Source organism: Ursus arctos, unplaced genomic scaffold (genome assembly GCF_023065955.2).
Source record: "Ursus arctos isolate Adak ecotype North America unplaced genomic scaffold, UrsArc2.0 scaffold_25, whole genome shotgun sequence".
Lineage (NCBI taxonomy): Eukaryota > Metazoa > Chordata > Mammalia > Carnivora > Ursidae > Ursus > Ursus arctos.
The window spans coordinates 9,832,240-9,846,129 of record NW_026622930.1 but is presented as its reverse complement, the minus strand read 5'-3'; the positions used below and the strand labels follow the sequence as shown (position 1 = coordinate 9,846,129).

Below are 13,890 nucleotides of genomic sequence, written 5' to 3'. Positions count from 1 at the left end.
GGTGCCGGGACCCCATTCACTCTTTGCTGAGCTTGCTAACAGGTCCAAACCCCAGACTCTTCTTTATGGACTCTGGAATCAGACAAACCTGGCAATGAATCCTAGCTGCTGCTACTCCAGGCTCCCTCCCTCTAATGCCAAACCAGCCTCACCTCCGCTTTGCCATCTGTCTGGAGGCCTGGCTGAGCCCAGAACTCCCATGTGGACCCTGTGGGGGACATAACTTTGTAGCTCACATACCAAAGACCCAAGGCTAAGGGCTCCCCAAGCGGAACTAACTTTTCTAAAGCAGCCTGCTAGTTTCTTCAGAGCCCCTGAGGGGAGTATCCCTGTCCTCCTTTCAGGAATACAGAAATAAAGGTTTCCAAGAGGTATGTGGCTTTCCCAAGGACACTTGGTTACTAAGATTTGAACCCAGGTCTCTCTCACTCCAAAGCCCAGGTACTTGCCTTGTCTCACAGCTTCCCCAAATTATCCACCAACAGCCAGCGGAACTGAGGGGGTGTTTATTAAATCACAAAGCCCCTCTGCCTCTCCGGGGAGAGAAGATCACAGCCAGCCAAGTAAGTGGGTGGGGGTGGGGCATCTAAGCCCAGTGACGCTGGAACGGGCAGGGAGGGGGCTGAGGGAGGACTGGGGGGTTGGTGAACAGGAGCCCCCAGAGCCAGCGCTCTGCCTGTTTGGATGGTGGTTTTGGGAGCTCATGAAGGCGTGGGATTAGATTAGAAGGTCCTGGGATCCCAGTTTCAGGCAGATGAAACATTTTCAGCCCCAGGCTGCCGCTGGGGCCTGCAATGAGCTGGAACGCCCCCTTATTCCCCAGTAGGATTAACAATTTTTCCCAAGAAGATTATGGTGGACACGACGCTATCCCTAATAAGCACCAGAAAGGGTTTGTTCAGCTTGATGGAGAGCGGCGTCTCCATGGGCAGCGTCTGGGCTCCGGAGCCGGCCGCACCCTCTGTGCCCTTCTCATCCATCTTCAGCACCGCCTTATGCACCGCCTGCAGGAATCAGGAACCAGATCAGTGTCGCCAAGCCACTCTGGGCCAAGGACAGCAAGAGGCCCAGAGAGGGAGAGGTCTCAGCCAGGGTGGCCCAGCACAGCAGTAACCTGGCTGGTGCTGGCTGCCCCGGGCTCCTCACTCTACTGCTGGAAGCATTCAGGACAAGCAGACGCAGCAGGGAGGCTGGAGCGGGGTTCGCTATCCTTCCATGAATTACAGGGACGTGCCGAGCAGGATAACGGCAGAAAGAGTCTGCGGAACCTTAGCTAGATGGAAGGGACGTGGCGACATCCCCACCAGGAAGCCTCCATTCCTGCCCACGCCCCTCTTAGCTTCTTGGGGGATGGTGAGGAAGGAGCCAGATTCCAGGGGTGGGTTGTCAGAGATGACCAAAACCCCAGATCCACCCCAGGGCACCCACCCTGGGACACGGATGGGCTTCTGCGCCTACTGATGCACTTCATTCCATTCTACAAAATCCTAACACTTTTCCTAGCAGGCCACCGCGTAGCCATTATCGACAGATAGAATCACAGCCACGGGCACAGCTAACTGCAGAAAAGAAATGAGCCGTGAAACTGCGTAAAGGCCCCCAGGAAAGAGGTAGCTGGTCCTGACTATTTATGGGAAGTCTATGTTAAAAGGGAGAAAATTCTACTAACTTGTCTTTCTTCCTCTTGCAAATTGGAAAATAAATCTGAATCAGTGCCTACTATCACCTCAGCTAGGCAACTGGGATCTCTCCCAGATTGGCTCGAACTTCCCACCTAGCACCCGCCAATCCCCACCGCCCATGATGCCAAGCTTTCCAGCAGCTCAGCCTCTAGCTGCGCTGCTCCCCCTACTGGAAGATGCTCCCCACACCGATCTCTGCTCCTTGCAATCTCCCCACCCCCAATGCCCTTTTCACCTAAAAGTAGGGTTGCCAGATGAAATACGGGATGGACCGTTAAATTTGAATTTCACCTGGCTGCTGGGACAGTGGCTCTGGCCCAGGGCTGCGTGAAGGGTAGGGAGGGGAAGGCGGGAGGGGGAGGGGAGGCGTCCCAGGCCAGGCAGGCTTACCTCACCCACTTTCAGGCTTCGATGAGGGGCGATCCGGGTGAGGTCACCATGCTCCTCAAAGATTTTGGTGACACCCAGGTGGGAGAGCATCCTCTTCAGGTCATAGTTACCCGTGATGGAGAACCTGGGCAGGGACACGTCTACGACCCTGGGGAGATGCAAGTGACAGGTGAGCACCGGGGTCTCCTTGCTTTCCTGGCCAGGCCGCAGGGGAGGTGATGAATGAGACATTGGTCTTCCAAGCCCCAGCTTGACCCAAGAGACAGCTCTCGGGGAGCGGATCCCCTTTTTCCACCTTGAAGCATTCCAACCCAGGCCCAGCTGCCCCTCCTTCGCTGGCTACTCCCTCACTTACCCTTCGCCAGAACCATCTCATCACCCACCCGTACTGTCTGCGAGGCTCCAAGCCTCACCCCTCGGGCGTCTTCTCTTCCATCTTTCCTCCCTCCAGAGGAACCTCAGTCAGGCTCATGGCTTTAAACACCGGCCAGAGGCCCAAGGACTCTCAGACTTCCCTTTCCACTCATTCATTGGCTCAACAAATGAAGTGCCTCTATATACGAAGCAGATGCCTAGATGCGTGTGTGAGCAGAAGAGGGGAAACCCGTGCCCTTGAGCGTGGGCTCTAGCAGGGAAGACGGACAAGAAAGTCCACACAACGAAAAGCAGCCCCCGATCATCGATGCATAGACTGGCAGTCTGTGAAGAAGAAGACTGTGCGTGCGGTGGCGAAAAATACAGATCAGCTTGGGGGAATCAGGAATGCTGGGGCACAGAGAAGATTTGAGAAACTCGGAAGGAGGCAAAGGCATCGGGCAAGCTGGGTCATTTCTTCGGAGTGAAATGAGGAGCAACGGTAGGGTTTTTGAACAGTGGTCGGACATGTTCTTGCTTAGCCGGCACAAGAAACCACTTCCACGCACATATGTATCCCTGGGCCTCTGCAAAGAACTGTGGTTCTATGAAACCCAGACCTCCAGTAAGGCCTGAGCTGGCCTGCAGGAAATCTCAAAGGGCCTATCTCACACTTGGGTGGGGCCAAGGGAGGAGCGTGGGCCCCTGTCCCAAAACCACGAAGACGGCGACAGTCTTCTGGAAACATCTGTGGGCAGCTAGTGGCGGTCCTGTGGTAGTCTCGGCCTGAGGGCTGCAGAGGGGCTTCGCACAGGCAACGTGAAGCACCAATTGCCGGCCCCAGGGCTGCACCCCGTGGGAAATTGGCAGGAGTAACTTGGAGATGTGGGTGCTGTGTCCCCCTAATCCACCTGCAGGGTCTCAAGTCATCATCACTTGAATACTAAGGGAAATGTGATCTTACGGAGCCCACATGGCATGAAGCCCGGACTTCTGGATAAAGTGGGGGTGGAGGGCGTGGAGCCCTCTTTTCCCTCACCTTCCATACCCCTCACTCACCAAGACACCTCTGTGAGCTTGGAAACTGTAGGGCACAAGCTGGAAATCGTCAGTCTACTCGGCAGGATCCCCACGTTCAAAGAGAGGTGTGCCTTTATCTTCAACAAATGGGCTGCCATTCCGGGGGTCCACCTTGCAGGTAGGAGGACCGGATCTACAGGACACCTGTCACTCAGTCAACCTAAGCTTCAGACGGTCTTCTGAGAACCTTGGAGCTCTGCCTCTTGAATCAGTTGGAAGGGGAAGGATGGAGAACCTCCCAGTTGTGAGTGTCCTCGGTAGGGTCATGCTTTGCTAGGGCACATTCGATCCTCTCAAGGGTCCTATGAGGCCGGCATTCATGGCCACGTCATAGATGAGAAAACTGGGTCTCAGCTAAGTTTGGAACCCAGACGCTTCCTCCCATTTCAGGGGCCAGACTCGGCCACCCCCTGCATGGCCTGGTTTTTGGCAGGGAGGATCAGAGGGTGCTGTGCAGCCCCCAAGCCTAGCAGCCCTCTTGGGATGACCTACCATTTAGCCCCCTGCTTCTCCCCATCCCCCCAGTACAGCGACTTTATCGGAAGCATTCAGATCTGGAATTTCTCTTTTATGGAGCTTTTGGCTCAATTGAGATATCCAAGATGTGTTCTGCAGTCCCCTCAAGCGTGTGTTTCATGTGCAAGAGCCCCCACGGCAGCCCAGCTCCATCCCAGCATCCTATCCACCTCCCCTAGAACCCTCCTCGCCTCCCAACAGCGTGTCGGCCATGACAGAGGCTCCCAGTAAAGACCTGTCAGGTGGAGAACAAGGGTGAGGACAAGGTGGAAGAGAGAGTGTACAGAGCAAGGGGGAGGCCATCCTGACATTGCTCCTGCCCGAGTCGCCAGCCCTGACTCCTCTCGAGAAAAATTGACTGGTAAGCAAGTGCTGAGAAGAATTTTGTTGGCTCATCTTCGATCTGTTCTAATTTTATGTTTTTTGCTGTTTTTTTTTTAATATTGACTCACTTCAGTCCTTCCACTATGATTAGTATAACTTATTTGGGACACACTTCACTGGTTTGGTTGTGACATTACAGTTGTGAACAGGATTCTGTGTACAATAAATAGCTCCCTTTGACAGCCCATGTTTGCCCTGTGGCTCCTCTCTGCCTGGGTCTCCACCCCTCCTCTCCTGTCCACACACGCCACTGTTCAGCCTTGAAGGCTTAGCTCAGATGCCACCTGCTCCGCGGAGCCCCCTCCACGTCCCCTGCACACCACAGTGTTGCTCCGTCCCCTCCACTCTCATGATCTAAGCCTCTTCCTCTAAGAGCAAGTGTTTCACTCTATTCCTATGACTTGTTTTCTGGTCTACTTCCTGCCAAAATACAAATTCATCACGGAGCCCAGAATGGGACTTGGCCACAGGGTCAGAGCTCAATACGTCAGGGCTAGAAGAAGCAAAGAGTGGAAGGGACAGCAGGAAGAAGGGAGCAGCTGCCGATGCCGGGCACCCTCGTACCTTCGCGTGATTAATTTCTTCCATCGGTCAAGAGTGTCCATCTTCAAGGCCTCCTCCACAGTCTTCATCTTGCCCTCGTCAGGAAGGATGAAGGTGGCAGCGATGGTGCCCTGGTAGGGCATTTCCAGGATAGTGCAGGAGAGCTGATTATCGTAGCCAGCATCGTACATTCCCCCACGGAACATCATGGGCACCTTCACTCGCTTGTTTCCATCCAGAATGAAGTCTTCCTCCTTAGTTGCTTTTGGATCGAATTCATGTTGCCACCTGGCTTAGGATTGAAGAAGAACAAAGCGGCATGAGTGTCCTGAGAGGGAAGAGCTGAGTGGACCCAGCTAACTCTGGTCTCTGTCCACACGGATTCAAGGAGGGGATTTGGGTCCTCTGGGATGTCAGGGCAGGTCTCCAGGAATCCATGCTCTTTGTGCCATGCCCTGGAAACTCCTGGTAAGATGGGCGTGGGTCAGATGGTCAGCTCCCACAGAAGCCACCACCACGATTGCTGAGCTGAGAGGGGAGCCGTGGACTGCCTGAGGCCCAGGTGCTGCTGAGGCCGAGACAGCCCGTGGACTGTGTTCCAGCAGAGTAGCTGGGTGATACTTAGTGGAAGTTATTTGGTTCTGATGCGAACAAAAAATACTCTATTTCAAGTCAGTCCTGGAGTAGCGGCTCTCATGTAGGGATGAGAAAACCACTGGAACAGGCTGCTCTTGGGAACCTGCTGGAGAGCAGCAAACACTTGACGCTGGCTGTTCGCACCCCTTCTTTCTGACCCTGAGAACTCTGTGATGCCAGCGGGCATAAACTTGGACCTGGATCTTTTCACATGAGCCAACCTCAGAGCCCCCAGTAGGGGGGCCCTGAGGACCAAGTCCCTGAATTCAAGTCTGGCTTCCCTGTTCTGGAGGGATGACCTTAGACGAGGGTCTTAACCTCTCTGGACTTCAGGGTCCTTGTCTGAAGAAGGACGGTTTTGACCGGTGCCTCATAGGGCTGCTGTGGGGCTGGGTGGGAAAGGCCACGCAGCCCAGTGATCTTGCACAGTGCGTGTCTTGCACAGCCAGTCACCGTCAGCACCACTGCTGCCATTGCTTTCACACTCAAGGTGATCTGGGGACTTTGGAAAATTCCAGATTCTCCTCTCTCTCTGCTCTTTTCTTCTATGCCATCAGTCTCACTGTGGATTCGGGGAGAGCTGAACTTCCGTATTCAGGACCATGTCCCTGACGGCCCAGCAGTGATCTTGCCTGACCTGAGGGCTGTTGGCCTCGGAGTCTCACCCGCGCTGGCCAACCTTTGTGTGTGCATGTGGCAGGTGAATGGGTGTGCGTGGTGGTGAGGGAGGCATGAAGCTCGGATTGGGGAATAGTTTTCCATCTTCTTTTTTAGTCTCGCCCCCTCAGACTTGCGGACTCTGCAGAAGGTGGCAAGGAGAGCAAGGCACCCACCAAAGGGAACGTCAGCACCGCCATCAGCACAATCACCGTCCCGGGTGTCTACTTGGGGGGACAGAAAGTGCACGGTCTGTGGGTCAAGAGAAGTGAGTTCTAGTCCTGGCTTTGTAACTCTAAGCCCATTAACCTCTCTCCGTGTTGCACTTCCCTCATCTAAGAAATGGGGGAAATGTCTCTCCAACCTCCACACCAACGTTGTGCTGGGATAATCAGAAATAATGAAGAGGCATATAGGGAATGATGCAGACCTCCCCAACTTCATTTCTCAGGCATTTTTACTTTGGTTCCCAACAACTGCCCTATGAGTTACGTATAAAGGCACTCATTTGGCAGATAGGACAAGTGGGGTTCTGAAAGATTAATTATATATGATTTCAAGGTCGCAGAGCAAGCACGTGGCCCACCAGGTCTTTCATCCAAGACTACTGGAAATCCTGTCCCTCCCATACCAGCACGCCCCACGCCTTACCTCGGAAGAAAATACAATTTGTAAGAAGCATCACGGTGCCAGGGGTGATGTTCTTGATCAGGTTATGGATTTTCCCCCGGGTTTTCTGACTGACATAGTCATTGATCCGCTTCCGAGTATCCTCCAAGTTCTGGAAGTTGGTGGGGACGGTGTCCGCATTGTACAGGTTCTTGACATCTTTCAGAAACTGCTTCTGTGGTTGCAGCTTCCGGTCAATGAACAAGGTGTTCTTCAGGTCCAGCTCGAGGTCCTGGCTCCCCTGATTCATCCTGTAGATGAGGTAATGAAAGCCCTCATGAAGTTGTCTCTCCGGCATATTCCTGAAGTTGAAGCCTCTCTTGATCTCATCCAGGGTGGAGTCCTGGGCCCCCAGAGATAGCATGGAGAAGGCTGTGGAGATGCTCAAGGGTGAGAAGAAGACGTTCTTGTTGGGGCTATTGGAGGCCAGCTTCCTATAAAGCTTGCAGCTGAATTCCGTGTTTCGCTTTGTCAGCTCCTGGGCTGCCCTCCGTCCCTTCCATGACTGGATCTGGCTCGCAGGTCCAAGATACTTCGGAGGAAAGTCGGACTTCAGAAGACCTTCCACAGTGAGAAGGCCAGCCAAAAGTAGGCCCAGGCCCAGCATGCGGTTCATTTTCCTTGGAGATTGTCCTGTTGAATAGTAGACTTGAGGTTAGCAGAAAAAAGAACAAAACAAGCCCATTGCCCCTTTATCACCCACGAGGAAGACCAGATGAGGGCAGAAACTCAGTGACTAGCATGTGATAGACGTAAATGTCTTGGCATCCATTTTAACATTTATGTTTGTTGGTTGTCCCCAATTTCATCAATGAGAGGGCTGAGTGTAGAAGGTGGCTTTGAGGAACTGCTCCCTCCACTCCACTGGATCATAGTAAGAATGTCCCATAGCGTGGGCATGTGACTGGGGCTAGGCCACCAGAATACTCCATCCACTGCCACACCGATTGGTTATGGAATGAGAGTGCCCAGAATCAGATCAGTCAGTGTCTTTCCCTGAGAATGCACAGGACTCTTAACTCTGGGGTGTCTGGCTTGATGATATACTCCTAGAACCAAATGTGGTTATGGCTCCCACATAGAGAAGGACAGAAGAGAAAGATGGAAAGAGAGAAATGGGGAGACATACTTGGTGACATCTTTGGAGTCCCTGGATCAAGCTTCACCTGAAGTTCACATACTTCTGTTTCTCCAAGTTATAAGAGCCAGTACATTTCCCTTTGAGGGTTGGCTGGTTTGAGTTGAACTTTTTTCCTTACAACCCAAAGAATCCTGACTAATTTGCAGAAATAGAGCCCTTTGTCTAAGATCACATGGTCTGTAAGTGGTGGATACCCACCCCAGGAAAACCCAGGTCTCTAATAAGCCTCTTTCCCTACACCTTTTGCAGGAAAGAGAGGCAGTGTTAGAGAGAGGAAAAGACAAGTCTGGCTCCAGGACTGCCGCTCCTTTCACCCCTTCTCAGCTCAGTATCTCCCAACAAGACTGAGTTTTGGGGGCGACAAAAGTTTCATTTTCCGTTTTCCCTTCATTTCTGGCCCTAAGGCTACAGAGAGCTGCCAAAAGTAAGATATTCTAAGAAGCGTGTTGATTTCTCTAGTTGGACATGGTACTGTCAATGATTTTTAAGCCAATTTATGGGTCAAATGAAAGCAGATTTCTTCGCTTGATCCTTCGCTATAACTCGGTATTCTCCTCTAATTTGCATCTCCATTTATCCGCAATCCCCAGGAACTAGTGCAATCCTCAACAGTAGAGCCTATTCATGATTGTCTTAGATCGGGTTCCTGAGAAGCGGAGCTGGCGATGAGGATTCAGGAGGTGAGGGAAGCAGGACAGAAAGGGCAGGACCTGAGCAAGGATGTGGCCCCACGTAATATAGAGACTTGGCCTGATCCGCGGGAGACAGCTTTGGCGCATCAACCGCACGGCAGCACTGACCCTGTGAGACGAGGCCGCAGGCCTTTTGGACAGCGGTCAGTGGCTATGGTCCACCCCCAGGAGGCAGGGCCTGGGGTAGAGCTTCCCCGGGTCAGTTAGCTCCTACCCACCAAAGGCAGTTTTCTGGATCCAGGTGGGAAGCTGGGAGCTGTTAGCAACTAACCATCACATCACCGCCAGCCAGGAGGAACTGGGCCCGGCACCAACAGGGTCCACGCCGCTAAATCCCTGCTGCCCGGCCCTGAGTAGGTCCCTTCCAGCTGACCGAATGAGAGGATGAATGAACACCTGCGTAGGACCTGTGCCTGGGAGTGCCCCAAATCCCCAAGTTCTTTGTGCCCTCAAACCCTTGATGCCAGGTCCTGTGGACACAGCCCTCAGCACAGCGGACCGGGTCTTCAAAGAGGCTCTGACCCAGGGTTTGAAAATTCTAGTGGATCCTACCCGTTGCTTCGTAGAACTTTATTTTTCCAGGTGTTTCCTCCTCCTTAGACAGCCCATGTGCCTCAGGGGCAGGGCCCCCTCCCCAGCTCCAAGGGGGCCCTGACTGGGGGTGGTTCGGGGGTTGGGCCCGATCCAACCAGGTCATAGTGAGTTTCAGCCCTGAGAGCTGGTCAGGGAGGGGCACATGACCTCAGTGATCCAAGGAAGGTGAATTTCAGGGCTCTTTGTTGGCATATTGGGGTGCTGCCCTCTCTCTTTCTCTGGATGACCTGGGCAGGAAGGTGTGGATGCATGCAGGGCTTTGCAGAGAAATCAGAGCTGGGGCCACAGATTAGGCGAACCCGGAGCCCACCCTGCCTCTAGACTTCCAGGGTGCTAGTGGGAGTTACGGAGTCAGCTACTCGAGGCCAAAAGCATCCTAACAAATACGAGTCTGTATAAAAAAATCCCAGGATTACCGAGCAGTGAGGACTCCGGGCTCTGATCTCACACGCCCCTCTGCTGTGTGATGCTTGAGGAGGACGCCCCCTCTCTGAGCTTAGGTGATCTCTCAACACCTTCCACTCCTAATGCCATAGATTCTGGTAAACATGAAACATAGCTGGTGAAGGACGAGGGCTCTGGGGGCTGTCTGAAGCTAGGTTAGAGAAGGCAAGATTCATAAAGGCCCTGAGGATGTTTCAGATAAACGAAAGAAAATTTAAAATGGAAAGGATTCCATCTCCGAGATTAGTGGGCTGGACTGTTTACAAAGTCGGCCTGGTTTAAAAATAGAAGCTTCATTTGTTGGGATGAGCACTGGGTGTTGTACGGAAGTGATGAATCACGAAACCCCACTCCTGAAACCAATACTAGGCTATAGGGTAACTAGCTAGAATTTAAATAAAAATTTGGAAAAAAAAGAAAAGAAATAAAAATAGAAACTCCTTGTATTCAGAGTAGATTGCTGCCTGCATGGGAGCTAATTCCCAACACCCGGGAGTGGAGAAGTTAGCCAACTCTGTCAAGGAGCGGAGAGAACATTCTCAGCAGGAAGTTCACCACCAGCCAGGTGAGACGCGAAGCCTCTGGACAACCTGCCAGGAGCAGAGTGGGGGTGTGGGCACAGGGCCAGGAGCTGTAGAACCCGGAGCAGAGGAGGGAAGCTGCTGGAAGCTTCTGGAACACACACGCTTTTATAGTGATCCTTGGTCAGTGGCCCCTGAAAGTGTTTTCTACTTCTCCAAGTTCTTGGAACAAGAACTGATGATGGAATTCGAGGTCTGGCTATTGGTCCTCTCCTGCTTGTGTGTCTGTGAGGTGGCCCAGAAGAAGTCTATTAACCCTTTCGAGCCTTGGTATCTTCATCTACTAAGTGGGCACGGGGGGTGGTCCTTCGGCCTCTTCCCCACTAGCTGCTGCTAGTCACCTTGCTGCCCCTGGCCGTGGAGACTCGGACCACACCCTGGCCGGGTCTCCCCTTGCCCCACCTCCACGAGCCTGTGTCCTGGGGGTCCCCACCAGCCCCCTGCCTGCTCCACAGAGCCCCAACAGCCTTTCTTCCCCAAACAGCCCACGCTGGCCCCATTTCTGGGCCTCTCCATCTGTCATCACAGGCTCTGAACTCGGTTCAAACTTGTCAGGTGGGTACCAGTCCCAGATGCCTGAGGAAGCTAATTTTTATTCCATTCATTAAAATAGCTGAGCTACTGGTTATTTCCCAATACGCTGATAGACTGCCCACGTTGAGCAATTCTTTGTTGGTTTTTAGTTTGGAGTGTGTGTGTGTATGTGTATGGTTGTATGGTTGTGTGGGTGTGTGGGTATGTGGCTGTTGTCCTAATAAAATAAATAAGCACAATCAGGAAGAAAAAGAACAAGATAGGACCTGAGCCTGGTGGGGGCCACATGGGGCGGATAAAGCTACCATCCGCCTTGTGACTCCTCTCGGACTCTCCTGCTCCCACATCCCCTTTTCATCTGGGGAATCAATTCCTTTTATGAACAGATGAAATAGCGTGGCCCGGACTCAGGACTCATTCCTCCTGCAGACAGATCCAAGCCCGGCGAGGAGCCCTCCGAGCGGTGTAGGAGCCCTGGGTCTGCTCGTGGAGGGGGTCCCCAGGGAGGGAGTCTGCTCTCACCTCCCACACCACACCGATGAGCTTCGTAATGGGAATCAGCCAATGGAAGAGACTGAGGGGCGGGGAGAGCCGGAGAGCGTAGCGCTTGCAACAAGAATTGCAAATCCTTCCGTACTTACTCTCAACAGTAGTTTTGGGGAAACAAGACGGCAGCCAGCAGAGCCCACGCAGGAATCAGAACCACTCTGCGCCTGGTGGCCTGGGGCTATTTGTTACAGCCCCGGGCAGGGAAAAGTTCATGCCGTGCCCGTCCTCAAGCCAGTGAGCCTAAAAAGCTTAGGGTGCTCTGAAGGAGTTCCCCTCCCCGGTGGCTCGAGCCCTAATGAGTGACTGGCACCCACAGTGCCCCCTGCTTGGTGAGGGGCCTCTTCCTGCACAGGCTGGACAGCGGTGTTCTGCCCTGCCCTGTGAAGCCCCAGGCCCTCTGAGACCCCAGTTTCCCTGCAGTCCTTTCCAAAGTTCTCCACGGAGGGCACAGCCCTTGCATACACTCAATGCCCTCCCTGGGACTGCGGGATCTGAGGGACCCTTCCTAAAGATGTGTCTTGGTACCCCAAAAGACCAGCGCCAAAGCCCTGGGCTTGAGAACGCGCCCCCAGCTCTGCGCTGGGGTCCACCTATTTTAGGGAATTGGTATTGTTTTAAGAGGAGATCGCGCTAGACGTATTAGACGTTATTTTTGGAAGCAGATTTAGAGCTAAGTGGTGATAAGACATATCCTTCCTCCCCTGCTGCAGGTGAGAGAGGACCTGGGAACGAAATCCAATGAGTATTGCAATAGACTTCTTCCTCCTTCCTGGGAAACAAAGAGGGTGGGACACGAGTCCATCATCTCACCCCTACATTTGCCCTGGAGATTTCTGCCTTCATTCTTTTAAGAAATATTCAGAGCCTTCACCATGTGCCCGCCCGCAGCCTTCCCTGGAGCCCGCATATGGAGCTCTCTTTCCTGAGAGGCGAGGTCCCCAGCCAGCCCCCCAGACTTCTCCAAATCCTCAAGCACTTTCCAGCTCTTTATCTGGCCCATTCCTCATTCCAGGATGAAGGAATGCATGGGTTGGAAAGTCTGTGCCACCGTCAACTCCGGGGCCACTTGTGCCAGAAAGGGGAAAGGGAGGCCCAGAAGACAAGGGCGTTATCTGAAGTCACGCATGAATTTTGATGGACCAGAGTGAAATCCCAACTCATTAAGGCAATTCTGCCACAGTACGTGGGACTGGCTCTTTGGCCTCCCTTTCTTCCCCAAAATCGTGAGCTGGTAGATACAGCTTCCATCTTCGGGGAAAGATAAAGATAGACAAACAGCCAGACGAGGCTGAGCAAAGCCCGAGTCACAGGGCAGGGGCAGACCCAAATGGAAAGTACCCCCTTATCTCCTGGGACAACCCCCCTTCCCACCCCCACCAAGGTTTTTCTTCTAGGAAAGCACTGGGGGTGGACATCCGTGAAAATGAATCAGGGCTCATCAAAATACCCAGAGCGCTCTTCAAAAGAGGGGTTTCCCCGATTTGGAAATCCTCGAGAATTTCCGTCAAGACACCCACCCTGGGGCTGCACGGCATCCTCCCACAACCTTGCACGGAGCAGATAAAAAACCAACCAACCAAACAACAACACGGGATACTCACAGTACATTCAGGAGAAATCCACTGAGCCGGCCAAATGGATCTGCTTTTCTTGCTTTATTATTTATACTTCCATAGCCTCTTGGTAAAGGAGACCAAAGGCCAATAAAATGAGCCAGCCTGAGTGGGCAGGTGTTGGAGACTCTGGGAGCAATGGCCACACCACTTCCTCGGGGGCTTCTCTTCGTCCCCGGAGGCAGCCCTGCGATATTTAGACCACACCTGCTGGGCTGTGGCTTTTCTAATGAAGTCCATTTATATCTTTTGCAACTAGCGCATTTCCCAATCGCTGTGGGTCTGGAACCTGGAGTGTTCTACAGGTAGATTATTATTAAATAGTCAATTCGAACATCACCATTGCCATTAATGGGAAGAGGTTGATAGCTGGGTTTCTTGGGGTCGTTCCTAGTATCCCCCATTTCTTTCTTTTGTTATTTTTCTAGCACTCTACAAAGATCAGTTCATTACCTTAGCTGGCATGGAGTCCTTTGGGGGAAGAGAAACAATGAAGTACATAGTTTCTGATGGGGATAGCAGGAGTCAAACACTCCCATCAAAGTTTGTGGTCATTCAAAGAAATGACAAATTACTTTCTGTTGGCATGTCGCACTGGAGTAATGAGACAATGGGTGGATTTCCCCTCCCGACTTTTCTGCATTTTCCCAGTTGTCTTTAAGGAACAGGTCTACCTAAGAATTAATTTTTTAAAAGATTTAAAATAAAATGAAATTCTTACCCTCAAACCCACTGATCCCAGGATGGAAGAGCGATGAGCCCCATGCACCTGTTTATTTTTTTAAGATTTAATTTTTTATTTTATTTTGAGAGACAGAAAAAGAGAGAGAG

The 13,890-nt window shown here is 52.5% G+C and overlaps 1 protein-coding gene across 1 annotated transcript; it reads right to left on the bottom strand.

Moving 5' to 3' along the window:
- Positions 1 to 421: 421 nt before the first annotated feature.
- Positions 422 to 13,233, bottom strand: SERPINA12 (serpin family A member 12). The gene is made up of 5 exons (XM_026515509.3): positions 13,048 to 13,233; positions 6,894 to 7,544; positions 4,971 to 5,241; positions 2,073 to 2,220; positions 422 to 1,004 (listed from the first exon to the last, which is right to left on the bottom strand). The coding sequence occupies exons 2-5, from the start codon at positions 7,525 to 7,527 to the stop codon at positions 813 to 815; spliced, it is 1,245 nt and encodes a 414-aa protein (XP_026371294.3). The 5' UTR covers positions 7,528 to 7,544; positions 13,048 to 13,233; the 3' UTR covers positions 422 to 812.
- Between the last annotated feature and the right edge of the window lie 657 nt (positions 13,234 to 13,890).